The 27,737-nt window shown below is 34.0% G+C and overlaps 2 protein-coding genes and 1 long non-coding RNA gene across 4 annotated transcripts; 2 read left to right on the top strand and 1 right to left on the bottom strand.

Moving 5' to 3' along the window:
• The first annotated feature begins 5,381 nt into the window (after positions 1 to 5,381).
• LOC140988669 (probable indole-3-pyruvate monooxygenase YUCCA7) lies at positions 5,382 to 7,920 on the top strand. Its single transcript, XM_073457707.1, has 3 exons — positions 5,382 to 6,203; positions 6,469 to 6,846; positions 7,556 to 7,920. The coding sequence occupies exons 1-3, from the start codon at positions 5,526 to 5,528 to the stop codon at positions 7,757 to 7,759; spliced, it is 1,260 nt and encodes a 419-aa protein (XP_073313808.1). The 5' UTR covers positions 5,382 to 5,525; the 3' UTR covers positions 7,760 to 7,920.
• Positions 7,921 to 16,363: 8,443 nt separating this feature from the next.
• Positions 16,364 to 22,149, top strand: LOC140987443 (uncharacterized). Of its 2 annotated transcripts, XM_073455948.1 has the most exons (4): positions 16,364 to 16,456; positions 16,600 to 17,035; positions 21,485 to 21,589; positions 21,698 to 22,149. In XM_073455948.1, exons 2-4 carry the CDS (start codon positions 16,691 to 16,693, stop codon positions 21,818 to 21,820), a joined length of 573 nt encoding a protein of 190 aa, XP_073312049.1. In that variant the 5' UTR covers positions 16,364 to 16,456; positions 16,600 to 16,690; the 3' UTR covers positions 21,821 to 22,149. The 2 variants fall into 2 exon arrangements, with proteins under 2 accessions (XP_073312049.1, XP_073312050.1); XM_073455949.1 differs by lacking the exons at positions 16,364 to 16,456; positions 21,485 to 21,589; positions 21,698 to 22,149 and adding an exon at positions 18,386 to 18,569 and having other exon boundaries at positions 16,691 to 17,035.
• On the bottom strand, positions 21,546 to 26,512 carry LOC140987444 (uncharacterized). Its single transcript, XR_012177127.1, has 3 exons — positions 26,310 to 26,512; positions 25,984 to 26,185; positions 21,546 to 21,569 (listed from the first exon to the last, which is right to left on the bottom strand). It is a non-coding gene; the product is annotated as an uncharacterized lncRNA (long non-coding RNA).
• Positions 26,513 to 27,737: the final 1,225 nt, after the last annotated feature.

Raw genomic sequence — 27,737 nt, 5'->3', positions numbered from 1 at the left:
CGATTGGAAGAAAATCCAAATTATAACTTCCAAAACCCTAATACTCCCGATTATATATATATATGTTACGTTGCTTGCATGAAAAGAAGAGATTCAACTGATATACCAGCAAACCTCATGCACATGTACCAGGCTTAATTAAATCATTTTATTATCTTTTTCTCCTTTTAATTAAGGCACTATATGAATTTAATTGACGTATAAATCTAATATGTTTTAAAAAAAAGTCGAAAAAAATTAAAATGAAACTTGAGTGTAATTTTTTTGCATTTGTATAAGAAAATTATTCGATCTTATAATCTTTTGCTATTTTAGATTATTTCGTTTTAATTTTATGATAATTTTTTTTTGCTACAAATTTAAAATCTTGAATGTTATCCAAAATGGTTTGGTAAGAAATTAAGCATCCAAAAGCTTCCACATCACTCTCGCTAATAAACTAGCGAATCTTGAAGGTTTTCTATATATAATTTTATTCAAAATTATACATGTACGTACAAACAATGGTTGGCACTTGGCTGTCAAAGAATTGGGGACCAAAAATAACATTTTTAGTCATTTCACCGGCCTGTTTACGTGACATCGGAAAATGATGACTTCGTCACTCCGGCTAAAATGACTAAAAAAAGCACAAGTTATAGGCGAAAATTGTGAATTAATCGATACCATAACAAAAATGCAAAAACGAGCTAAATATTACATGAACAAAAATATTGTCGTCGCTTAAAATATTTATGTTTTTCGATAGCTCGTATATATACATAAAATTTTCAGCCCATGCAAATTTCGATCATAACAATTAATGTAGGGGGCCGAGACGGATTATATGTCACGGTAATGCATGCTTTTTATTACAAGGTGGTCTCAATTTCAATCATATGTAATTTTGAAAATTGATTGCGTGAGCAAGCATGGTTCAAAATAGTGATTAATTGTATGAAGCAGGCTAGAATGGAAGGTGCAATTTGCTGTCCCTAGCTATTACCTATTATTTCACGTGGACGCCTCACTTGGCACCATTGTCTCGTGCCCACTCATGGATTGTGATGTATATTTTGATTTTATTACGTATTTAATTTATTTACGTGAGACGATCTCATTAACATGTTTATTATTATTATAATGGATTTTCACTATTACGATTAGCTTAAATTAGAGTTTATTTGATGTTGGGGATAAGATCAATTTATCTTCAAATTTGTGAGGATCCCTAGCTAGTATATGATCATCAATATTAAACTAATACAAAATCTCCATTTTGTATTTGTTATTAGTGACATTAGTAACCATATCATTTGGTCATGCAGTCAGCTTTTGGTGTTTCCATCATTTTCTTGTGTGTGTTACATTTGTATCTACAAGTGTGAACATAATTAATTCAATAAAAAAATAAGAATATAAATAATGATAGATTATATTCGAGGTGTGGTATCACGGTGTTATTATATATAATAATCTAGATCTGAGGATGATATATCGTACTGTACCTAGATATCATAATAATATATATAATTTTTGGTATATACCGGATCGTATTATGCCGAAAATTATGGAATTAAAAATATTTATATCGACACCATATATGTATAATTAGCATACCGATTATACAGAAATATTGTGGTATACTGAGATTTCGAGACGATATCGATATATACCATGTTATACTGGAAAATGTCTTTTTTTTTTATTTTTTAATTTAATATTTAAAAATAATATATATTTTTAAATTTCATATATTATTTCGATATATATCGAAAAGTTTCAAATTTCATATCGTTACCGAAACCAGTATCGATGCCATCTTGTTATACAAAAAATTTCCGAAGTTTTACTAAATTCGGTATTTTTCAATACGGTAACATCATAGATAATAATAATAATAAAAAAAAAACAATTAGTGGGGTGTGAGTAACATAAATTAAAATATAAATAATATTAATCTCTTAATTTTTCGAAAATCTCGAATTTCATCCTCAAATATATCAAGTGTGGGGACCCGGGCTCTAACTCAATTCTTTTTGGGATTAATTGGATCTTTGCTATAAAATGTGGGTCAAAATTTTGCTTTTAACATTTATTCAAATGTATATAAACAAGCACAAGACATTATATATAAAATTCCTGTCATTTTATTCAACTACAATTAACATTCACATGTTCGTCTACAATTAACATACTAGTGTTTAAAAATTCAGTACATGTCTAGTAAGAAACCACTAGTGCTCTTCTACGCCCGTAATCTCCACGCTATCTCGATCTCTCATCCTCTGTGTGACCCTGATCCTGTCCCACCTGTTGTCATGCACACATACAGACACAACAACAGCCGGATACTCCGGTGAGAACAAATCCCAGTATAAAACATGTATACATGCATGTCATGCAAGTAGATACAAAATCATAACACATAAATCAGTAATTATGACACACTAGTGAATACAGATAAAACTCTTCAACTCTTATTCTTTGACTCGACTCATATATAAGTCTAGGGATCCCGGTGTGAATAAGACGTAACAAGTCTCCCACCTACTCTCCCAATCGGGGTGGCGGTACGTCTTATTCCTAGACTTCGGTCATATCTGTATCGAATGTCTACAATCGGAGATGATCTGCTCCTATGCGTCGATACACCGAACGTCTAGTTTGACAATCTGTCAATGACTCCTATCTCAATTGCTTGAATATAAATCTATAAACAAGACATAATCATAATCAAACATAATTAAGAATCTAGTATGTGATTTTGGGAAACTCGTATCCAGTCTGAATCGAGTCATGTCTTCCCGTGTTCACATGAATTATACCTTTCTTTCTGTCAATCTGACTCTGTCGAAGTCTCGAACTCAAGGCCTGTCAATACTCAATCTGGGAATGACAATATCGAGGAGTACAATATCAATATACCAATCAATTCAATACTGGATATAATCAGAACGAAATCAAATTCTGTTTCGACAGCATAACTGCATAATCTCAATATACCCAACAATACAAATTAACAGATATCCGTTCTCGCAACTCATAATCAATAATAATACAAATCTGATATCAAATCTCAGTCAAATCAACTCTGAAATTCATAGCAATTCTATACGGTATCCGTTCTTCAATCCGTTTTCGATTATCCGATTTCTACTACGTCAAGAACACCATATATGAATCATATATGATTCTGACAATACCATAATTTCAGATCATATCAAAACTTAAGAAAACTTACGTCCGTATGAAGCCTGCGTCGATAGGAACACAGTACCGAAGTCGGATTGAAAATCAGACGGACGGATCTTTCACAACTCACAAATATAGAAGATAAAAGGCGTAAGAAATCCTTCGAACTTCTCGTTTCCTTCTTCCCAACTGAATCTGAATGAAGAAGCTTGTATATATATAATCAAGTTGCATGTTAATGATACGTGTCATTATTTTTTTTTCACACCTTTCAGGCGGCGCTCGGGCGGTAACCGATTATCGCTCGGGCGCGGAATGTTCTGCCCGAGTGCTCGACTTGTTACACACTGGCGCTCGGGCGGTCATTTTCGACCGCTCGGGCGCCAGACGTTCTGTCCAAAAACCACCTGATGATGCACTGGCGCTCGGGCGGTCATTTTCTACCGCTCGGGCGCCAATAGTTCTGTCCAAGTGTTCATCTCCACTGGCGCTCGGGCGGTAACCAACTACCGCTCGGGCGCCAACTTTTCTGTCCGAGGCTTCTTGCCATTGCATCTCTTCACTTTTCCTTTCCTTCCTCATGCCTCCATTACCAATAATAGTTCAAAAGAGTGATATCAAATTTCAGGCCTTACATCAAGCATACTTGTCGTTCCCTTCAACCTTAGGTATGTCCCTAATCACGTGAATTTTATATATAGTTATTCCATAATAAGCTTAACAATAGCAAATTAAAATGTAATTAAAATAGTTTGAAACGAGATTGGTTTATATCATATTAAATTATTTCAATAAGGATGATGTAATATAGTGTATTTTTTAATTTGTCAAAAATGTCTTTATAATTCCTTATGCTTAATATATAATAATAAATTATTGAGAATAGATATTTTTAATTAGCTCCGGATCTTGCTATACCAACTACTACATTTTCTATGAAATTGTCTCACATATTTGTATTCGTGAAACGATTTGATCTCATTCATATTTAAATTTAAAGTAAAAAGTAATAATTTTGACATAAAAATAATAATTTTTCATGAGTCAGGTTGGATTAGATATCTGTCTTATAAAACTGACTCGTGAAACTGTCTCACATGAGTTTTTGGTGTAACAAAATTATTTTTCTAACCCATACGTAATTAGAATATATCAATACATAAATCTTATCATATCTCGGGCGTTTCTGCGTTCGAGATTTTGGACCCCAAATCTGTCAATTCTATCGCAAGTTTGACTCAGCAATATATTTTGTGACTATCATTGCCATATCTTTACTCGTATAAGTAAAATCTAACATGATAAGAAATAGCCTATAATTAGACTATTTGACAGACTAAAATGGTGTGGACTATTAGCATTAGAATGCCTATGGTTCAATCCTTGAATATTATTTCCATTCAATATANACAGCTCAAACACCACGATTCGATCTCGCTATCAAAAAGAGACAATTATTGTACCCGACAGTAGCACGTTTTCCAAACAAATATAGTTATCACATAGGGGTCTAATGCTTAAATTATTAATAAAAATTCAAACTGATTTATTAATTAATTTAAAATAGCCCTTATAAGGTCCTTGCTATAATATGATTATTTTAAAATATCCTTGTGATATTTTTTTCGAAGTTTCCCTCAACCTTACATATATCTATCTACACACATATATTTAACAAAGAACTTTATATAAAACCTAGCTCAACATCCATACCTGATCACTGATACTCTTATTTGTAAAAGAAAAGCTAGGTTTGATTAATTATCAATTGTATTGCATTTAGTTTGTTTGTTTTTTACATAAAGAAAATGAAAATAATATAACTCAAAAAACTTTTACTATCTTGAATGTCATATTTCGATCGCTCTATAATACGATCTTAATAGTTTTTCCTCATTAGTTGCATCGATTTACAACTCATCAAAATCGAACTTAATCTTGCATCTGAATCCTATTCAGTACTTGTCATTTTTCCAAATATGACGGTATCAGTTTAATTTAAATCTTTTAAATGGTACGTTTTGAAAAAATAATCAAAAGTTTAAAAGGGTTGATCAAAATTTGAGACACGGAGGAAATGAATAATTGATGAGTAATTAATCATCTGAAAACGATACCCTAATCACGAAGGTTCTTTTAAGCCCACAATCCTTATTTAAACCTGTCCATACCTGTGATCCCTCTCCACATATTCCTTCAAATTCAACTTTCATCCGCTCTTCTGTTCCCTTCGCCATTCGAACATTCCACATTCATTAACATATATCTCTCTAGCCCACTCAAAATTATAATTATATTAAATTATTTTGGTAAGTTTAGATCATAGAAAGAACGTACAACAATCTTGATCGATGGACCATTGTGATCCACCGAGCATGGCTCGAAAATTCGACCGAGATGACTATTTTTCAGGCCGTTGCATAATCGTGAACGGTCCGGTCATTGTCGGCGCAGGCCCCTCAGGTCTAGCGGTCTGTGCTTGCCTTAGGAAACAAGAAGTCCCCTTTGTGATTCTTGAAAAAGATGACTGCATTGCCTCGCTGTGGCAGAACCGGACGTATGATCGTCTGAAGCTTCATCTTCCTAAGCAGTTCTGCGAGCTTCCCTTCATCCCTTTTCCTCAGAACCTGCCGCAATACCCCACGAAACATCAGTTCATCGGATACCTCGAATCGTACGCCAAGCATTTTCAGATTGATCCAAGATTCAATGAGTCGGTCCAGTCCGCGAGGTACGATGAAACGTGCGGCATGTGGCGTGTGAAGACGGTGAAGAAGAATGATTCGAGGGTCGAGTACATATGCAGGTGGCTTGTGGTGGCTTCTGGAGAGAATGCGGAGAAAGTTGTGCCGGAGTTCGAAGGATTTGAGGAGTTCCAAGGGAATGTGATCCACGCTTCTGATTATAAAACGGGGGATGTTTACAGGGGAAAGCGTGTTTTGGTTGTTGGCTGTGGCAATTCTGGGATGGAAATTTGCCTTGATCTTTGCCATCATAATGCGATTCCATTCATGGTGGTTCGCAGTCCTGTGAGTTATTTTCTCAACCATTATTTACATGAAAAGTTATCTCAAAATTCGATTCTTTAGTGGAACAAAAATATAAATGTGTTTATGTTTTTATTTTATGCATGATGATATTTTAGACTTTAAAAGTATTTATGAATAAAAAGGTTTTATATATATATATATATATATATATATATATATTATAATAATTTAAAATTGGAATGGCAGACGATCATTTAAACAAGACTTTATAATTTTGTTTCTTGACTGAATATATATAATATAGGTCCATGTGTTGCCAAGGGAAATCTTGGGAAAATCAACCTTTGAGTTGGCAGTTACATTATCAAAATGGATGCCACTTTGGATTGTGGATAAAATACTGCTGTCAGCAGCAACATTGATTCTTGGGAACACACAAAAGTATGGCTTAAACAGGCCAAGTTTGGGCCCTTTGCAGCTCAAGAACTGCGAAGGCAAAACACCAGTTCTGGATACAGGCACACTTTCAAGAATTAAATCTGGTGATATCAAAATAGTTCCTGGGATCAACAAGTTTTTGCATGGAGGAGGAGGAGTTGAGCTTGTCAATGGTGAAGTTCTCGAAATCGACTCGGTTATTTTGGCCACCGGGTATACTAGCAATGTTCCATCATGGTTAAAGGTGAGGATCGTCTGGTTGCTCATATATAGAGTTTTGATATCCTGCACACCTACCGTGCACACCTATGTGAGCACCGATGAGGTGTCACTCACCTATTGGATGTGATGAAATATAGAAAAATTGCGCATCCAATGCATGAGTGACACCTCATCGGTGCTCACATAGGTGTGCACGGTAGGTGTGCAGGATATCAAAACTATATATATATATATATATATATATATGAGCCTGATTTTTCACAAACATATATGTTTGATGCATGTACATATGCATAGGTAAGTAAGTATCTGTCTGTATAGTTGGTTTGTTTGTAATATGTATCTGGTTGGATTCAAAATGACATTAGAGGAAGTTTAGTTCCACCATAGAATATTTTATATTCCGAATCTTTGCACAAGTCCGGTTGTATATATCTATTTTATGCTAACAAACATAATATCTTAAATTATTGGCTACAGAAGTGCAGAGATTTCACCCTATAATTCAAAGAATGATTGATTTTTATTTCCAAAGTTGGGACAGTGACGACTGAGAATTGAATAATGGACACGTTTATTTTGAAAAACTATGTGCTGTTAACGTCAGCGAAATCAAGAAGTCGGTCATGAAAAAACAACTCGAAATTTGTACTTACGTTTTTTTCCTAATTCGTAGAAATTATCTACAGGGAGTAACATTCTTCACCTATTTCTCTTGGGGTGTTTCGCAGGAGAATGAACTATTTTCTGGAGACGGATTCCCAAATGGATGGAAAGGAAAATCCGGACTTTACGCGGTCGGATTCGCTAGAAAAGGTATATCTGGTGCGACGCTAGACGCGATCAAAGTAGCACAAGATATCAACAAAATGTGGAGGAAAGAAACGAAGCAAAAAAACCATTCGATTGGCGTCTCGTGCCACCAAAGATGTTAGTAGAGTTTAGCATAAATTAGTTGGTGATTTTTTTTTATGCAAAGTTTGTATCTTATAGTTGTTTCTTTTTTTCACTTTTCTTTTCTTGATTGTAGTTTAAATTGGCATTGAGTACTGTAAGAATGAAAAAGGTTAAAAAAATAGAAGTTCCCGAAACTTTCGACAATATTTTATAGATAAACGTAGAAGTTAAATTCCATTATTTTTTAACTTGAAAACTAAGCATGTCTATTAATGTTAGATGGAACGGCGAGTTCCCTTTCTCTCGTTGTCTGTGTTTATTACAAGAAACTGATAAGATATACGGCCAGAAAATTGGTCCATATCGGGACCCATTAACTATAGTGGACCATATCCTATTCATATCCATGCTCTCTATTCAATGTGACGTCGACTATTCACTGCATTAGTTAAGGTAGTACATGTATAATCTCTAGAGCCTTCGCATGCATTGTCCAGAACATACATGTGTAATCTCTAGCTAGAGACTTCGCATTGTCCAGAACATACATGGTTAAAAGGACTGCACTAAGGAGTGACAGAGGGATTTATATTTCATTTGAAAGTAAACTGGTTTCATTTTTTTTTTTTTTGAGAAAAATCGGAATTATGATACGTATCGATAGGGTTCGACTATGTTACATCGAGAGATTTACTCTGTGCACATGCATGTATAATCTTAATGGATGTGCTATAGTGGAAAACATATCTGAATGTAGCATAATCAACCCAATAAGCTAATACTTTTTAGTGTTTTTGAATTGGCTGTTGAATTTTTTTTTTAATACATGCATTTTTTACATGTCTATATGCAAATAATTAACCTAAAACTTTGAGTTTAAAAATAAGAATACCATTAATTTCAAGTAATTAATAAGAATTTATCCCTTTTTTCGTATTATGGTATCACAAAAACTTCTATATTTTACCCAAAAAAAAGTAGTAAAAGGTTTGGTTATATTTTATTCCATCAAATAATATTTCGGACACTATGCATATGGCCATATAGCGATTCTACTTGATTATTTTAAGTGGAGCCTGTACGACTATATGCAAAATACACTAATTCTTGAAGCCAATAATTACTGAAAGTCCGAGATTTTCAAAAAAAATTGTACATCTATTAAGTGAGTGTCAACTCGTTAGAAGTTACTCGTTAGAAGTTATCGTTAGAAGTTAATATATATATATAATACACACACAAATAACTTCTAACGAGTTGACCCTTACAATTTTTTTTGAAAATCTGCATGCGCGTGAATGAAAGTCGGTCCCTTGTTAATTAACATTAAGAACGTACCTGGACAATCATTGTGCAAATTAGTTGGCCAACCAAGAATAGCTTCACCACCACATAAAATCAACGTTGGAAAATTAAAATGACAACATATGAGCCAATTATTTCGAGGCTTGGTGTTCATGAATATTATGCACGACAGATCAAACGTAATTCACCCCAGCTGGCCGACATGGCAGATTTAGATTTGTCATGGTACTAATGTCCTTTTCCAATATTAATGGATTGAAGTATTATTTTAATGACAAATATAGATGTATTGTAAATATACATCTATTGTCAACTTTGAAATATTTAATTTAATTAGATATTACAATTACTGAGAGAAACACACACCATTCGTTTAGTGTTTTGATGTGAAGGAAAACATGCATTTGCTAGATGCATCTAATTATAAGATTTTAGAAAGAAATGGAACTTTTAAGAACATCTATTTTATTTTTTTTAGAAAAACTTATAGGCCAATGGCCAGTTCATCTTTGTTTCAGTTATTTTATTATTGGTTTTGATTTCATACTATTTACCAATTTTTGGACATAAATTCCTGATTAAAACTTTGCAATTTGTGTAATCAGACTTTGTTAAATGTCTATACATATAGTTTGGCTATGCCGAGTGTCTGTTGGAGGGTATCCATAAGCGACTCGAGATGTTCGCGCTAGCTAGCATCTCGTGGAAACACATCAAATTCTTGAAAGATTTCCGCGCGAACATCTCGGGACGCCCATGGGTTCCTACCAACAGACGTCCAACATATCAAAATTATATATATGGACAAAAATACTTAATACGCTACAAAACATCGTGTTATATTTCACATTAGATTATTGTTAGATGTCTCACATCGTCTGTACGTATTAAGTACTTGAGAGTTGTATATATGGACTTTGACAATCATTATTCCTTGAATTAGTTTTTTAGGTTGAGTTAAGTCCAATTACTCACAATCTTAACATGGTATGAGAGTCAGGGCACACCGCCATGTCAAATTGGCCGCAAGTATCGCAATTACTAGTTTAATTTGAATGTCAGATTGGATGTTTGTTCACTTTAACGATTTAAATCTAAATAGTGTATAACTTAAATTAAGTTATACGAAAATAACTAATTTTATTGATGAAATATAGTTTTAGGGTAGTCTTATTTTTATTTTTCACAAATATATATAATTATAATAATAGATTTATGTAAGATCGAGTTCACCAAAAGCTATAATTTGCGATAATAGTGCAACTCAAATGATTTAAATTGTACAGCAGCACAAAAATCACGTTTCGATTGCTCTCCCACATGAGAAATTATTGCACCTCAAAAACTTCCTTCCTAATAATTGATAATTTGACCCATTGTAATAAATGATAATCGAACATCTGATATTTGTTCTGATACCAGTTATCGGATTGAGCGTTTATAGATTTACCAAAAGACATATTTGGTGATAACATTGTAACTCGAATATTTTAAATTGTATAACAGTCCTAACGTCATATTTTGATTGCTCTCCGGCAGACATAATTATTGTGCTCCAAAAATTTATAAAGTTATATTATTAATATGGGGTACTACCTATTATAACACGTGCATAGTGGATTTGATTTGAATATTCTCTAAGCGCATTGCATTTTTCCTTGAGTCTAATACTACATAATATAATTCACAAAAAATAAATAATATATGCAAAACATAATATGTCCATGTAAAAATAAAATAAAAATAGATCATATAAATATCACTATAATACTAAATCTCATTAAAAATTATTAATCTATACTATTATATTAAGTGTGAGGACTCGATAATAACTACATAGAGAGGACACCAAATTTTTTTTCCAATTTTACCCTTATATGATATTAATATTACACTTTTGTTTTTTGTTTTTTTTTAAATTTCAACACACACTTTTATTTTTATTTCAACAATTCAAATATCAATTTACTCCCTCCATAATTTGTCAAATTTCACTTTAATATATCGATAATAATAAAAAATATTGTACACACACGTATCGCGTGTACATAATAACTAGTATATATAAGCTTTAAGGATTGAGGCCAGGGCTTTTGGCGGGTCAGCCCTTTCACGGCTATTGAGTACCCAAAACAAAGTCTCTCCAGTCAAGAGAGTTTTCTTGCGTTATCGTACCCTAAATACATCTATAAATATTAAAAATTAACTTTTTTTAAATCAATCATAATATTATATTTTTATAAAATAAATATAACTAGTAAAAAATTATTTTAAAATAAAATATTATTTATAAACTTTATATGAATATATTTGTGTATTAGCATGCTTCGAAATTAAAAAAAAAAACAAAATAGACCTAAATTAATTTTAATATTTAGCATTTATCTCCATACTATAAATAAAATAATCACTATAAGGTATATCATAAAATGAAAATTAAAAAATCTAATTCAGTATTAAATTTCAAGATATTTTGTATTTTATCTCACACTTTAAGAAAATTTTGGTAAATCATAACTTTTAGAATCCCGAGATTTTTATATTTTTGTTAAACAAAATATAAAATTTTTATATTTGCGTTATCGTACCCTAAATACAAAATTTCAAGATATTTTGTATTTGAACATGTTTTTTAAAGAAAAATGACAATTTTACTATTTAAATAAAGATACTATAAAGATAATTTTTTCAAATATTAAATTAAATAGGTAACGTGGAGTGTTATTAATTTCCCGTAAATTTTATTGTACAACACCGCGAACAAATTCAAATCTACGTATAAAAAAATGTAAAAACTTGTATGATACGGTCTCACGGGTCGTATTTAGTGAGACAGATCTCTTATTTGGGTCATCCATGAAAAAATATTACTTTTTATGCTAAGAGTATTACTTTTTATTGTGAACCATGAAAAAGTATTATTTTTTATGCTAAGAGTATTATTTTTTACTGTGAATATCGGTAGGGTTGACCCGTCTCACAGATAAAAATTCGTGAGACCGTCTCACAAGAAACCTATTCTAAAAAAAATGCTACATATAGAGATAGGACCGATAAGATAAAGCTTGGAAAGTGTGATATTTTTGGAAATGGTTTCAAAGACTTGGAACTTAGTAAAAAAAACAACGTTATCATCGTACTATGGATGAAAGAATATAGTGATTCCTTATCAAAGTCGGGTTCCATCACTTTTTCTTTACACCTTTAAGTCCGTGACACATGATTTATATGATCAACATGATTTAAAAATTATTATGTTAATTTTTTAGGTTAACTCAAAGAGCACCAAAAATAACGACCGAGAGTTACAAACTTGTTTTTTTTTTTTAAAAAAAAAAACAAGTTGGATTCATTTACATTTTATTTAAAGACTTCTAATTTACTGACGTGTTTGTCGTAAAAAGATGATCACTTTAAATAAAGGCTTCCAAGATGTGAACCTAGTGGAATATTGAAAGCGCTACGTCGAGATACTTTCGTTCCCCACACCCAAAATATCTTTCTATCTATAATTTATGATGTAATATTTTCTTACTTTATTTTTAGAAAGATTGATGACTTAATAGCTAATTAATTTTTTTTATAGGAGGTTATGTGCTATATAAAAATTTCACAAGGGGCTAAATGCTATTAGCCCTTAGTTTCTACATTTGCTTTGTTGGGTTTTTCTATATTCAAGTTTCCCTATTTGCCATGGGTACCCAAATATTACTCTTTCATTTATCGTTGCTTTTATATATATAGTATATTTTAAAAACTTGAGGTACTAATTCATTTTTTTTTTTGTGAATAAAATTAGGGTCCCTATTCATAATCATAAATAATATTTAATATTTTTTTTAAAAAAAAAATAACATTGTTACGGTGAATTCACTAATTTACAAAACTATCACAATTTATGATTCTTGTCTAAATCAAACCACACCATTTGGTCTAATTTTGTTTAAGTGAGGTATATTCAATCAAGAGTTTTGATTATTTTTAATTACTTTTTTAAATGATAAACTTTTGTGGATTTGATAGATTTTTATTGACTTTTACAAATACACCTTATACTTTATAGAGCGGAACAAATTATGTTTTATATTTACCATGAAAAATAATACTTTTAGTATAAAAATTAATAAATTTTTATGAGTTGGTTGGGTCGGAGATCTGTGTAACAAAATTGAACCGTGAGATAGACAGTCTGACAAGAGTTTTTTGTGTTATCTATATACAGAGTTCGGTTTCTAAAAAAGATTATAGTTTTAAATATCAATTTTAATATATTATGTTAATCACAATAAAAATATCATTTAAAATTAAATCGATATATTGTTATCTATTTAGTAATTGATTGTAAATGAAAAATATTACTCTGGATGTGTTGAACTTGTTTTGAATTACGAACAAAGCAACAACAATAACAGCAAGTAGAGACAAGGAAGATCTTTTGTCCGCAAGACGAAATTGCTCGTATCAAAGTACTATACGTTGCAAGCAATCGTCTCCAAGATACAACGACTTCAAGTCAAAACTTTGTAGCACTACAAAGTCTCGAACGCAGCGAACAAAATATATGAAGAAGCTTTCAAGTACCATACGAAAAGACGCAACAATATGGTATGATTTTGAGCAGAAATTGCAAGAACAAGTGTAGTGAATTCTCTAGCAAATTTCGAAAATGAGTGATGTGAATTATTTATAAATGATCCACGGTTGCGTAGAAAAGACATGTCTTTCCAGACCGGATGCGAAGAAGAGTCACAACTCTAGTCAAGGGATACATTGGTTGGGGCAAAAGCAGCCTTCAGTGGATGCCTAGACTGCCAAGAGCCGCGTAGAACGTTTGGTGCGTTCATGGCCAAACATGCGCGCGCAGCGTTCTGTTTTCCCGAGCAGCGCGCACAGTAGGGCGCGCGGCCGCGCAGGCCGATGCACGAGATATACAGCAACAGGCGCATCCGCGCGGGATGTGGTGCACCTGCGCGCGTAGCTCTGTCCAAGTGCATCACTTTGTGCGCACTATAGTGCGTGTGTGCTTCTGACAATATTTTCCAAATAAATTTGGTCCAAAAAGATTAATATTTGTCAAAGACCGTACCGGGCCGGGCAAGGCCGAGCGCGCGCGCGTGTGTGTTTCACCAAGACATTGCTTATTAGCATCTTCCCCCTTCTAAAAACTTCTGGTACCCTTTGGGGTCCAAACCCCTAACTCAAACTTAAAGTTTATAAGGAAAACCCAATTTGTCTCCTTTTCTGATCTGGGACAAGTCCACTCACTTTTCTTTCCAACACTCTTCTTAATTCATTTATACCAACATTGATATCTTGACAAGTGGAATTGATGTTTGAAATAATTGAGAAAATATTATTTTTTTAACTTTAAAATATATATTTGAAAGTTCATTTTGTTATTTTTTTTCTTTTGCAAAATATAATTGTTTAACGGGGCTGCATATTTTGTAAAAAGAAAATTAATTAGTATGGTTTAGAGTGCTCATATTTCACAATATAGCGTAAAATATATAGATCTACATGTAATTATTATTAAAAACTTTTTATTTATTTTAATGACTAAGTACGGTTTTACCCCCTCAAAATCATATATTATATTATTATTAAGAGAGTGGTTGGCTATATATATATATATATATATATATATATATTTGATATCCTGCACACCTACCGTGCACACCGATGAGGTGTCACTCACCCATTGGATGTGATGAAATATAGAAAAATTGCTCATCCAATGGGTGAGTGACAGCTCATCGGTGCTCACATAGGTGTGCAGGATATCAAAACTATATATATGTGTGTGTGTGTGAAAATAGTTTTTATAATTTTAATATTAAAAAATAAATCTATTTTATATTTATAAAAATTGATATTTTTTGGAAAAAAATATACTTAATATTATTTTTAATGTGTACAAATAAAATATTGATTAAAAAAATTATAGTTACTAATTTACTCAATAAAATTTTTAACAGTTTTGTTTTTTTATATCTTAATAAAAAGATATAACAAAATCTTATTTTAAAGTAGATAAAAAAACAAAGTAATAAAGTGGATATTTTAGAAGTGATGATAAAGTGAACGTTAAAGAAGATATATAAGGATATTTTGTAGAAGTGAAATGTTAAAATAAGATTTTTTTTTTATAAAAAAAAGTGGGGTATATTAACTTTTAATTTTCAAAATAATAATACAATCTCATTTAAATTATAATATGATATTTTTTTTACAATTACATTATTAATTTATTTGAATAGATATCAAATTAATAAATATAAGAAGGACGATAAAAACTTAGTATATATATAGACTAAGTTTTTATCGTCCTCTTTATAATATATATATATATATATATATATTTTGTCATATTTAAATAGTTATCTCCTAAATAATATTCTATAAAAGAAATACTTATCAATATAAATTTATTTAATTACCGCATTAAATATTTGAAAACAAATAAGAAATAAATATGTAATTAAGTGTAAATTCTTTTCAATTTCCTTTTAAAATTAAAATTTGAATTTGATGTTTTTGAAAATATAAACAACATTTAAATGTTTGCATTGATTATATAATTTCATTTAACTTCAGTTATGCTTTTGAGTTTTGTATTACTTTTATATATTTAATCTTACTGTTCTTTATAATATTAAATAAATATAATTTTTTTTGTATAATATTAAAATTTTCAAATTTTTAAAAAAACGTCGTCGTGAATTTTTTGTATATTAATTGTCTATAAATTATTAATATTATTATTATTTATTTTATTTAAAATTTTAATATATATATTTTTTAACATGTCCTAAGAAATTATTAAAAATTTTAATCAAAATTTATTTATATAATAAATTAAGAAAATGTAATTTTTGGAAAAATATTTATTTATGGTTTAAAATTTTGATAAACAAAATAATAAATAAAAATTTTAATATCTTTTTGTATTATTTTTAATAGTAACATGTCTACTTAACCAAGACAACAAAATTAATTTAAAGCGATAAAATCAATTTAACGACAAAATATTATAATCTAATGTGAACAGTATCTTAAATAACAAATTTTTTTTATATAATAGCATTTAAAATTTGAATATATTAATTATATTAATAATTTTAAATAAGTATTCAAAAATTATGAATTATTAATTATATAAAATAATAGTCCGCGCGTGAAATACTAGGAAACTTAATTTACGTGTCGTATATTTCCTTTTCGTAGAGCGAACAACACGTGTCGTCATGTTATTGGGCATAGTAATCTACACGTTAAATTGCCACGCCATAAATTTCTGCATGACAGTTTTCGTCTCACCACCGCAAGCGGTGGCACGATACCCGAAAAACTCACACTGTGCCACCACATTGCGGCTTAATATTCCCTGCGAACCGCTTAAGACGAGCTTCCGCATGATGATCTGTCAGGTTTTCTGGCCAAATTTTGTGTCCTTATCTTCCATAACTTTTTCTCTCACTCACATTCCCACTCGCAAAAATTATTCCTTGGTAGCACCGACTACCGAGTATATACCCGTTAATGAATCTTAGAAACTTTCTTTTTCATTCAGGTGGGGTGTTTCATTCTATTACCTGGAGTGGGGCGTACGACTTTAACCTCCTCCGACTTAACCCTCGTTTTTTCTTCCCTTTTATCGTACCATGTCCCACCCGAAGTTCGGTGAATCTGATAAACATGGCAAGAAAAAGGCCAAGACTGGGGATTTGGAAGATGGCCCTTCGAGTTTTCGTTCTTCTCCATCTCCTTCATGGCATGGAATGGAGAACATTCCTGATGGAGGAATTGAGGATTCTGGTGATATAAGTGCACGGAAGCGGGTGGAGGACGGCGGAGAGGAGGAGGAGTTGGACCCATTGATGGTGTTTGGTCCAGGAATCATGATGATTATATTGAACAAACTTGACGCACGCAGCGTGGCACTAGCTCGTTTGGTTTCTCGTGATTGGTGTACTGTTGCTTCCAGCGATAAAATTTGGGCGCCCAAGGTTTCTATCCCTTCTGTTTTTACGTGCTGAAAATTTGCTATTTGCTTCTGGTTTATTGCTTATTCTTTGGCAATTGAATTTGCTATTTGCTTCTATCCCTTCCACTTTGTAGTCGTAAGAAAGTTATAGTTGAATCATTCTTTTACTGTGTGTCTTTTGGTTTAGCTGTTATTATTTTTGTTCAAGGAATAACCTTTTCAGTCTGAGGTTATCATATTGATTCCTTTTTAATATTTTTATCTATAAAAAATATTATTAAGTACAACTGGAGTATGTGCACAATAACTTAAAAAGTTCTGTAGAAGATGAGTTTTGGTCAAAACTGGCCTCTTGAACTTTGTGTTGAACCATGATTATCTGCGAATAATTGAAGATTTTACATTCTGTAGCAGTTGATGAAAATATGCCACAGAGATGCTGGACATAATTACTCTTAAGCCGGAATAAGAATATGATTGCACACAACAAATGCTTTGTCCTTCTTAATGGACTTCCACTTATTAATCATCTTCCACAATGATATTATAAACGTGTAGAACACATAAATTATGTCACTGTTCAACTAAACAAGCCCTTGGTGCCTTCTACTCGAAGTAGCTGCATAATCCTCTGCTTCCACACGTATTTGGACTTTTGTTTGCTTTTCATTTGGTTCTCTCACTTCGATTTGGATATCTTATCTTAAATTATTAAGTGTTTCAATGTGGATTTGTTGTGTCCATCACTTTAACTGGAAGATCACTTAATCGACTCGAGAGTAATTCAAGTCCTTAAACCTGGTCAAGTGCCAAGATATCGGCATTTGGTTTGTACTCTTCTGGCTGTCTCTTCAAAATCTCCAAAGCTCCGTTGCCATGTAAAATATAGAAATATAGTTGATTCACATATGTATTTGATGAAGAAACATATTGGTTTAAAATCTCAACATGATAGAATTTGTTCAACTAAATTGGAACAATGTTTCCCTGCATACATACATATACATGTTGTTTATAGAATCTTAAACTCAAGAATCTCAAGTGTGGAAACAGTTTACCTTTTGAGTTTCATGTTTGAATAGTGAAAATTTTAAAATCCGCACTGCGGCAGGGAGAAGGATCGTTTCACTGTTTACTTGATTTCTCCCAAGTTTTGACTTTGAGTGGAAGTTGAACACCTTAAACTGCGCATGGACCAAGTGGGTAAGGCCTCCTCCTCTTTTCTCTCTTCTCTTTTCTCTCTCTCTCCTTTTTTTTTTTCTCCCATTATTTGTTTTTGTTTTCATTTATCATCGTCATCATATATAGAAATATCTTTTGTTTATTATTATTAATATTTACATATATATACTTGTTTTTGTATTNTTGGCAGGATCTTTTTCATATGTTCAGAAATGGCATATTAAATGGTTATCCGATCCAATTTTATCTTCTGCTTTTCTGTATGGAGGATTATGATTCAACATTTTGGGGGAACGATGTCTCGACCATAAGGGATCGGCCACCAATTTGAAGATTCGAATTGGTGGTGTACGTGAGCAATAGAAGGATGTGTACATAATGAATTCCCTAACTTGAATGACTTCTGGAAAATTGTTTTTTTTTTAAAGTAATTTTTGAAATGTGTGTTGTATTGTTTTTTACTCAGTTATACGTCTGAAGATACAAATTGTTATATTCTAATTTAATATTTTAACATGCATGTTTACAACATAGTTTATTCCTATTATGGTTCATGGCCATCAATTTGGCTTCGGACTCGTGATTTGTGTTAGGATACAACTTTGCTCTTCTTGATTTGTGCTAGAACTTTGCTGTTCTTGGTTTTTTGCTGGTTTGGAAAAGATTTTTGTCCAGACTTTGTCTGCAGCTAATCCTACACTTTTACAAGTGCAACTTTGCGACCATATATAGAACCTAGAATTACAAAAATGCATGTCTCGAAGAATCTGCATAGTATGGGGTAATATCATAATGGTAAAGGTTATGCTGCATGATTATATTTAAATTGGGTAAGAAATTAAGAGAAGCTAAACTACAAATTTGAAATTATGAATTAAAAAAAAAATCAGAAGGAAAAAGCCAAATAGATCTTGACATCAAAACTGTGTCTTTGTTATGCCCAAACTTAGTAGCCGATTTTTTTAAAATTGGAGATTTCATGTATAATAATTTGGGATAATTTTAATGGAATCAATGCAAACCCGAAGTCATTAGTGATACATTGATAAACATAATTCGTAATTTGGACCATTGAATTCATCATTGAATTTTTTTGTTTTATCCTGTTTAAATACTCTGTCAACTATATTCTAAGCATGGTTCAAAGAGTTGTTCTAAAGACCACCCGACGTGAGGTTTTTTGAATAAATGGAGGTAAATTGACATAATTTGAGTGGTGGTTGTGATACTTCTTGTTCTCATTGTGAAAATTAAAGATTTAAAATGAGTTTATAATGGGCTACAATGGATTTCTATAATAACTTGGGTTAAATCATTTTCGTGAAGCGACGACGAATACGAAGTAATTGCTATAGTAGGGGCCCATTGTGCAGTCACGCGTGCACGGGCTCGGGACATGAAAGAATGATATCAGAGACGGTCACGGACAAGGAACACCGAGAAATAAGTGCTATGCGAGGCAAAGTGTTACGTGCATGATTAGGGGTGGGCTCGGGTCGGGTTTTCGGGTTTGGGTAGTAAATTTTACTACCCGACACCAACCTGATCATATCGGGTACCCGAAAAAAAAAACATTTTTTTAATTTTTTTTTGAAAAAATATATGTATTTATCACATTTCACAAAAAATCATGTCATTATATCGAGTTATGGCTAGTCATTATATCATATTATGGCTAGTAAATTAAAAAAAACACATGTATTTTTCACATTTCACAAAAAATCATGTCATTATATCATTTTATGATTAGTCATTTGTCATTATACATGGTTATGACTAGCCACAAAAAAATACATGTATTTTTTAATTGAATAGACGGATAGACCCATAAAAAAAAGTAAAAAAAAAAATTCGGGTACCCGATACCCGATCGGGTGTCGGTAAAATTACCCGAACCCGATAATGTCGGGTACCCGACGAGCCCAATTTTTTTTTTAAAAAAATACCCTTTTCTCGATCGGGTCGGATCGGGTACCTGATACCCGAGAATAAATGCCCACCCCTATGCATGATAGCCACCTCTTGAACCTGCAGGGCAAAGTGCTACTACATGATGAAAGCCACCTCTTGAACCTATAGGAGTCATCTCTAGATTTTTGGCGCTGGTGGATCGAGGGGTCAGGCCGCTATGAGGACGTCGCGTTCTGAAGGAAAGTTGATTGTGATACCTCTTGTCCCATATGGTAAAAATTAAAGATTTAAAATGAGTCTATAATGGACTACAATGAACTTCTAAAGTAAATTGAGTTAATCATTTTTCGTAAAATGAGAACGAATTCGAAATAGTTGTGTTGTATAATCAATTGTGCCCGAGATGGGGGATGTGACAGTTGTGACACATTTTTTCTTGCAAATTTTGGGGTATTCAAGTCTCTGTCAGACTGAATTTCTGTCTTATCCTAAGTAAATGCTTTCCTCTTATCAAATATGATCTGAGCTATTTGCAGGCGGAAAAGAGTAATAAGATCATGAATTTAACTTTTTACACAGAAGTTGATAAGCATGCTTGAAAATAGTTTTAATGAAAATCATCCGAAAGTGCGGATTTTTTTAATAAATTGACATAATTTGAGGACTCCTGGCACATTTTTTCTTGCAAATTATTGATATTCATGTCCTTGAGAGATTGTCTTTGGAGTTAAATGCATGTAACGAAACTAAAATTTTATAAGTTAGTATGAGCATTCCGTTTTTTGAATAAAAGTTAATATGACTATTATAATCCTTTTTCTTGAAATTTTCTGGATATTCGAAACCTGGGGAGGAACCGAGTTTGGGTTTTTTAATGCATGCAATGAAATGAAACTTATAAGTTAATCCAATGCCAGAAGGAAATACCACCATTTAGGCTGTTCAAAAGCGAATTAAACACAAACTGAAATCAAACGTTTGTGTTGTTAGGCTTTAGTTTCTTCCTCATACAGAAATACATGCCGTTACCGACGTGGGTACTTCTGCTCTTGGTTAAACCAACTTCCCTAGCCTACTGTGTCTATCTTAAGGATAACTAGCTTACGCCTTTCATTCACAAACTAGGCTGGGATCTCATTAATGAGTCAGCTCATTGCAAGCTCTTTTTGAACTTCTTAAATCTGTAACACATAGCTCTCATGAGTTGCTACTAAAAGTTGATTTATAATGTCATCTGGTTAGTACTAGTATGACATGTATAGTCTTTATTAGATTAAGTTCTAACTGGCTGCTTTGTACTTATCTTGGGATAAAAATGATCTATCAACCAAATGAATTTATGTGATACGAGTTGCAATTTTCCGGGTTTTATTATCAGTGCGAGGAGTTATGGATGAGGAAGGCACACATACCTCGCATATCAAAAGTTCGAGGACTGTCAAAGTTGGCAGCCTACTCACTGTCTGTCATGGATTATAAACGAGTGAGTGACACAGATGAAATCCCTCAAAATATTACATGTGACGTAATACATGTAAAAGTATATGATCTATCCAGACTGCTTTTTTCTAATTAAAGTTGCTGATGGCAGATCAGAATAACTCGGAATGATCTGAGTGAGCATGTATGGGTATTTAATTTTACTGAGGTACGTGATCCTATTGTATTTCCATCATTGGTCCCTGTATACTTGGTGGTTTTAAGGAAATTCTAGTACATACTCTTAAGGCTTTATGACATTTATTTGTTTCCATTTCCTTTAACAGCTGAGAGCCGCTATTGTGTGCAAGTATAAATGTTTTAGCAGGATTTTATGAACTGATTGATAACCAGGATTGAACTGAGTAGATAACTTTTTGATCTATATATACCTACCTCCTCCTTTGGACAAACATTGGCTCGAGATAAGTCGAATTCAGTTCCCTGTCTCCTTTGGACAAACTCTGGCTCGTCAGCCAATTGCCTTTCCTCATCCTAGTCTACTGTTTCAAGACTATAAACTGATTCAATTTCCTGGCATAACCCCTCCACCCGATGAAGAGATCCTTCAGTCAGTTACTTGTCAAAAATGCAGAAGACACTGATACATCTTAGGAATCATAATCAAAGTCCTGCACGAAAAATTTGTCTTGTGAGAAGAATTTATATAACCTGTTCAATGTTCAATTCACTAAGCAAATAAACTACCTAGTCTTATATTAGCCTCTAGGAAAGTCAGGAACGAATCGAGACTCCTTATGATCGAAGAATTTAATCCCAGTCTTTTAAGTCCACTCACTTCCTAAGTTATGTCTGGCGGTTAGCCTCAATATAATGCAAGAGAATAAGATCAGATCAGTGACTGATATGCTGTATCTTTACTCGGGTAGTAAAAACGACATGGTTGAAATCTATGTTACCTGAGTACGATGACATAATGTGCTTCAAATGTATATTGAAGTTATAAACAGAAAGTTCCAGTCTTGGGATTTTCCAAGTCGCGGTGTCTTTGATAAAATTTTAAACTCAAGGAACAAGTACTTCATCTTTCAGAAAACTCACAATAGACTTAAAAAAAGGTTTGGAACCCAAGCTTACCTTACTGTTATGAAAAGGGGAAGATTTAATAACGGGTAGCATTTGTTTTCCAGGTCTTATCTATCAGGGAACTTTAGCAGTCTTCCTACGGGTACCCACTCCCCTTTCCTCCCATTGCTTGGAGCCTCGCCTCTTGACTTGATTGATAAATTATATCCATTGTTTACTTAAGAGGTTAATATCAGTTCTGTCTGTTTTCTGCATCTTTTATTGCAACTGAAACATTAGTTACATGTATCTTTGGTAAAGACAACTTTTTACGGATCCAGTATTTCCATTTCTGCATTAGCCTCAGTATTTCTAAAACCGAATCATGAGTAGATTCTTAACGAGGGAGTTTTACAGTTTCTTGTTATTTGTGGCCTTGGCATGCTTTGTTTCCTGACTGGCAACATTAGTATTTATTATATATAGTCTTGCAACACCTCAGCTATTCCCAACCCGGTGCATTTTTCTCTTTTTATTCTAATTAGATTATTGATTGAATTTTTTTAACACAATAATTTAGCACAATTTAATTTCTCTAAATTTCTCGATATTATCGCAAGTGTATGAGTCAAATTTTAATATAGTGTTCAAGTACGAGTATCGTTCCCAAAGATATTAATATGTGACAAATTTACTTAAAAACAATTCTTTAGTTAATTAAAGAGTTAATAATTAATTAATAAACTAAATTCATATTGAAATAAAAAGAGGAAAAAACAAAATATAAATAATATAACTTAAAAATATTAAATAAACAATTGAGAGTATTTTGATTCACTTGTCCTTAATTTCCTCCAATGATTGAATATCAATTCATAAGTCATGTTTTTTATGGGATTGTCTAATCTATCAATATACTTTTTCGAACATTAATCTAATTCAAGAAAATGCAATAAACAAGTGTCTTTTGTGTTATTTAGCAAGTGTGATTGTATTAACGAATTGTAGAATCTTTTAACTTTCGATTTTCGGTCTCTGTATATCAATATGTACCCAACCTCATATTTCTATGCATGTTGTAGGTTCATGTATTATGTTAATATATCATGTTATAAATTTTTTTGTCGGTCTTACCTAACAACACTTGAAGTTCATGATGCTACAAATATGCAATAAAAACACACTAATATAATCAAGTATGCTCAAGAATGAAATACAATCTTAAAAAACAAAAATCAAAAATAATTGTTTGTGCTAGGATCCCCTTAATCCCAACAAAAAAGAAAGAGAAAATGAGAAACTTTGCGTGAAGTTATCGTTCTTGGCTAGTTCTCCATTTTCTCTTCCTCTTTTAGGGTGCGGCAGCCATTCCTCTGCTCCTAGGTTTTTTTCTTTTTATATTTATAGAGTCTGCTTCTTTCCTTCTCAGCCCTAAAAAATCCGCACATTTTTGTTTCTATCTTTGCGTCGTGCTGGGAGAAAAAAGGAGGTCAATAAAAAAAGATTGTCCTTTCCAACTCTTCAAGGAAGAAGGGATGCCATCAAGGAATCAGCTGTTTACTCGGGTAGTCAGAGAAAAGGTGTAGTTGTCGAACCCGCATACAAAGAAGTAATAAAGGATGTTGGGGTTAATTAGGAGATTATGCATTTTAAAGAGCACATAGGCCGAGGCTATTATGCGGAAAGAGTTGAGATGAAGTTGATTTAAAGGGACCCCGAGAAAGCAGGACATTTCAATATAGAAAGATGGGATGCGAAACCGAAGAGCAATACGGATTTGGTCCCTTAAAAAAGTATAGAACCCCTCCGGGGGCCGATCAGCTAGGTCTGAGGGACCAGGAATGAGGATGGAGTAAAGAAGAATGGATAGATCCGAGAACTCGAAGGTCTTCGTCGGCCCTCGGACGTAGAGTACTGGCCATAGTAGAAAACCATGGGGTACACAAAGCCTCGGTTTTTGTTTTGGAGGGAGCACGGACTTTGCCCTTACCCTTCTCCTGGGCATTGGAAGGCTCGGTAGCCTAATGTCTAGTTTTGAATTTTTGGGATTTCTTGGAATGAAGGGCGAGGACTGGTTTCTTCGAGGTTATGGTGTAAAAGGCAACAAGGGACGCATAAAGGATAGAGTCGAATTGCAACGTGGCAGACTGTAGGTCTGACGAGCCATGAGCGTTGGCACCTAAATTGGAAGAGGTAGAATTTGAAATGTTTAAAAGGAAAAGAAAACTTACTAGAATGAAGGAGAGAAGAAGGCCAGAATTGAGGAAACAACCCGAGTAAAGAAAGTCCTTTTACATAAACCATCCCTGGTTACGCAAAAACTAGGGAAACCGATTAGACCAGCACATACTCATACAAGCCCGAGCTCCTAGACCAGTCTGAGCTGTGTAAGGAGGCTATGATAAAGAATCCAGGACCCTGTCTGTACCCCCACATCATGACAACTGCCCGAGCATTTCGGGACAGGAATCGACTATGGGCCCACAAATATGGATTGTCATACCTCGAAATCATTAGTATTTCAATCAATGCATGTGGGGCGATGTGACAGGACTAGTAGCAGAATGAGTTGTGAGTCGCAACAGTGTCAGAAGACAGGGCGTGAGCAACTTTCTGATCATGAAGAGTAGTCGGGCACCGAAAACAATATTATCATTACTTTTTCTTGTATAAATACTCAGGTTTGCTTGATCATTTAGGATATATGTATATTTGTTCACTCAACATTTTTCTTACAAACACTTACTATATACTCTTTACAACATACTTTAATCTGCGCGAATATCTGACTGATTTGAACGTCGGAATAGTTACGTCGGAAAATTTTCTGCGCCCCGCTAACGTTCTTTGTTTTCAAGTGTTCAGAACACTTGTTCGGGAAGCCTCTCCCTGGTTTCCAGGACTTCCAGGAAAGGAACATAATCCGACCCGATAAATTTTCTACTCAGCTCACCAAATTTACCCGGGCTTATCATTGAGGATAGGCATGTTGAATAGCATAGAAAGGTGTTCGAGAGACCGGAAACAAGTTCATTCAATCCCCAACCCTATATATATACAGGAACTAAAGCTGGCCGGGGAAAGCCTTAGGCATATATACAGGAATTATCCCGTTTAAGCATTAGCCCTTTAACTAGTTAACCGTAAGACTGACCATTTGTACGTGTTCTTTATATTGCGTCCATATAATTTTGAAAACTCTCTTGTTACTTGCTTTCGACGTCACATCTTGAAAATACTTCCAGCCACAGCAAGATAATTACTAATTTGTCTTATCAACCGATGAATGTCTGCACGTTCCTAGCAAAGGCCCACACCCTTCAAGAAAAGGAAAAAGAAGCATCATTTGCATTTAGTAAGTTGAATCCTTACATGGCAGTTATCTGACCAAGTGACCATCATCCCTCATCTTCTGCAGGCAGCTCCCATGTACTGGCGAAACCTGGACCCCTACTGGCAAGGCTCTGGAACTCCAATGCGTCGGTACTTCCATCTCGATGGAAGCATAACTGCCGATCCGGACGACGCGGTGTGGGGTGGCCATGAATCTTGCTACACCGTTGTCACAGGTTTGCTGGAGGATTGGACGATAAGGGAACACTATGTAAGAATAAACAGATGGCCTCGGCTGTCTGTTCAGAGAAAAGATGACGGGAGCTGGGAACTCTCCAACCATCTATACTGCTACACTAGCGTACCTGATGCTGATAGAGAAGATACCACCGGCCCTCCATTTCCCGTCTCCTGAACAAATCTCCCATTGCTACTACGCATATATAGCTTCACCCGACGTTGTGTACTCTATGCATGTATGAGATATTTTGTCTGATACATATATATCCAATATTTTTAATTATATAATTTCAAATTATGACGTAACATTTTAGTGAGACCAATTTCAAAGAGATTTTTTAAATTGGCTCATCAAAATTTCGAATATTATTCGACCCCTGACTTGTGTTCTGAATTTTAAAAATTCTTTGATATCTGCAATTAGTCATTATTTAATACAAAATGACATATTTGTTTATTAATCCATTAATCTTTAAGATTATTATTGAAATAAGCACAAATAATTTATATATTCCAAAAGCAACAAGGAGAGATTGCATCAAATCTAAGTCTATAGAGATAACTTTGGAGTTTCGAAATCGATTGTTGGAAAGCTACATATTGATCAAACAACTGTAGTTAGTAATAAATTTGAGAAAATATTTTATAATCTCAAATTTAATTAAATCATCTGATACTCACGGGAAATTTCGGGTCCGATCCCAACGAGCGTCACTAATTCAGACGTGGGCTTTAAGATTACCCTGAGCCTGAAATCAAGAATAAGACCGTTAGAAGGGGGCCAGGAGGGTGTCCTGGCGTAGCCCCTCCGACGCTCAAGTCAGAGACTGAGGATATATGGGGGAGCAGCTAAGGGCGCTGCTGAAAACAATATAGTGAATGAAATAACCGTACGCTCAAACCTGGTATTTATAGGAGAATACCTGGGCTTCTCATGGGCCCTTCACCTGTGGGCCCTAAATATGGGCCGGATCTTGATGGGCTCATCCATGGGGTATCACAAGTCTCCCCCTCCCGAGTCGAACTGAATCGTAGGTTCAAAGTTCGATTAATTGTGTTGTCCTTGTTTTATCGGCGATGAGGACGTACCATGCCAGAAAAATTAATTTCGTTTGCCGTTCGTCAGTCTCAAATCAAATCGCAATCTCCTCCTGAATGGTAAGATTTGGTCTGAGCTCCCCTAAAAATAGAGGTCCTCCCCTACTTCAATTTCACTTCTCCTCTACGTAATTTTCTCTCCAATTTCATTTAACATCTCTCCCCCGCCCACGCCTCACTCGAGCCGTCGCCCACGCCTCGCCTCGCCCAGCCACCATCTCGCGCCGCCCCGCTCTCGCCCGAGCGCCTCGCCTCGCCTCGCCCCAGCCCGGCACTCGCCCCTGCCAGCACGCGCCCTCGCCCCTGCCATCAGCTCGCCCAGCCGCGCGGACCCCCTTCCATGAGCTCGCCCTGCCCCGAGCTCGCCCCTGCCCTCAGCTCGCCCGGCCGCGCGCTCGCCCTGCCCCGAGCTCGCCCCTGCCATCAGCTCGCCCGGCCGCGCGCACGCCCTGCCC

This window comes from Primulina huaijiensis, chromosome 11 (genome assembly GCF_012295235.1).
Source record: "Primulina huaijiensis isolate GDHJ02 chromosome 11, ASM1229523v2, whole genome shotgun sequence".
Classification (NCBI taxonomy): Eukaryota; Viridiplantae; Streptophyta; class Magnoliopsida; order Lamiales; family Gesneriaceae; genus Primulina; species Primulina huaijiensis.
Note: the sequence above shows the minus strand (reverse complement) of the source record. Positions and strands in the feature narration are given on the sequence as shown.

Excerpts from the sequence above, each read along its gene's own strand:
- LOC140988669 (XM_073457707.1), top strand. The coding sequence starts at position 5,526 with ATGGACCATTGTGATCCACCGAGCATGGCTCGAAAATTCGACCGAGAT. Across the intron at positions 6,204-6,468 it reads TCATGGTGGTTCGCAGTCCT|GTCCATGTGTTGCCAAGGGA; the intron begins GTGAGTTATTTT and ends TATATAATATAG. Across the intron at positions 6,847-7,555 it reads ATGTTCCATCATGGTTAAAG|GAGAATGAACTATTTTCTGG; the intron begins GTGAGGATCGTC and ends GGTGTTTCGCAG.
- LOC140987443 (XM_073455948.1), top strand. The coding sequence starts at position 16,691 with ATGTCCCACCCGAAGTTCGGTGAATCTGATAAACATGGCAAGAAAAAG. Across the intron at positions 17,036-21,484 it reads ATAAAATTTGGGCGCCCAAG|TGCGAGGAGTTATGGATGAG; the intron begins GTTTCTATCCCT and ends TTTTATTATCAG. Across the intron at positions 21,590-21,697 it reads CTGTCATGGATTATAAACGA|ATCAGAATAACTCGGAATGA; the intron begins GTGAGTGACACA and ends TGCTGATGGCAG.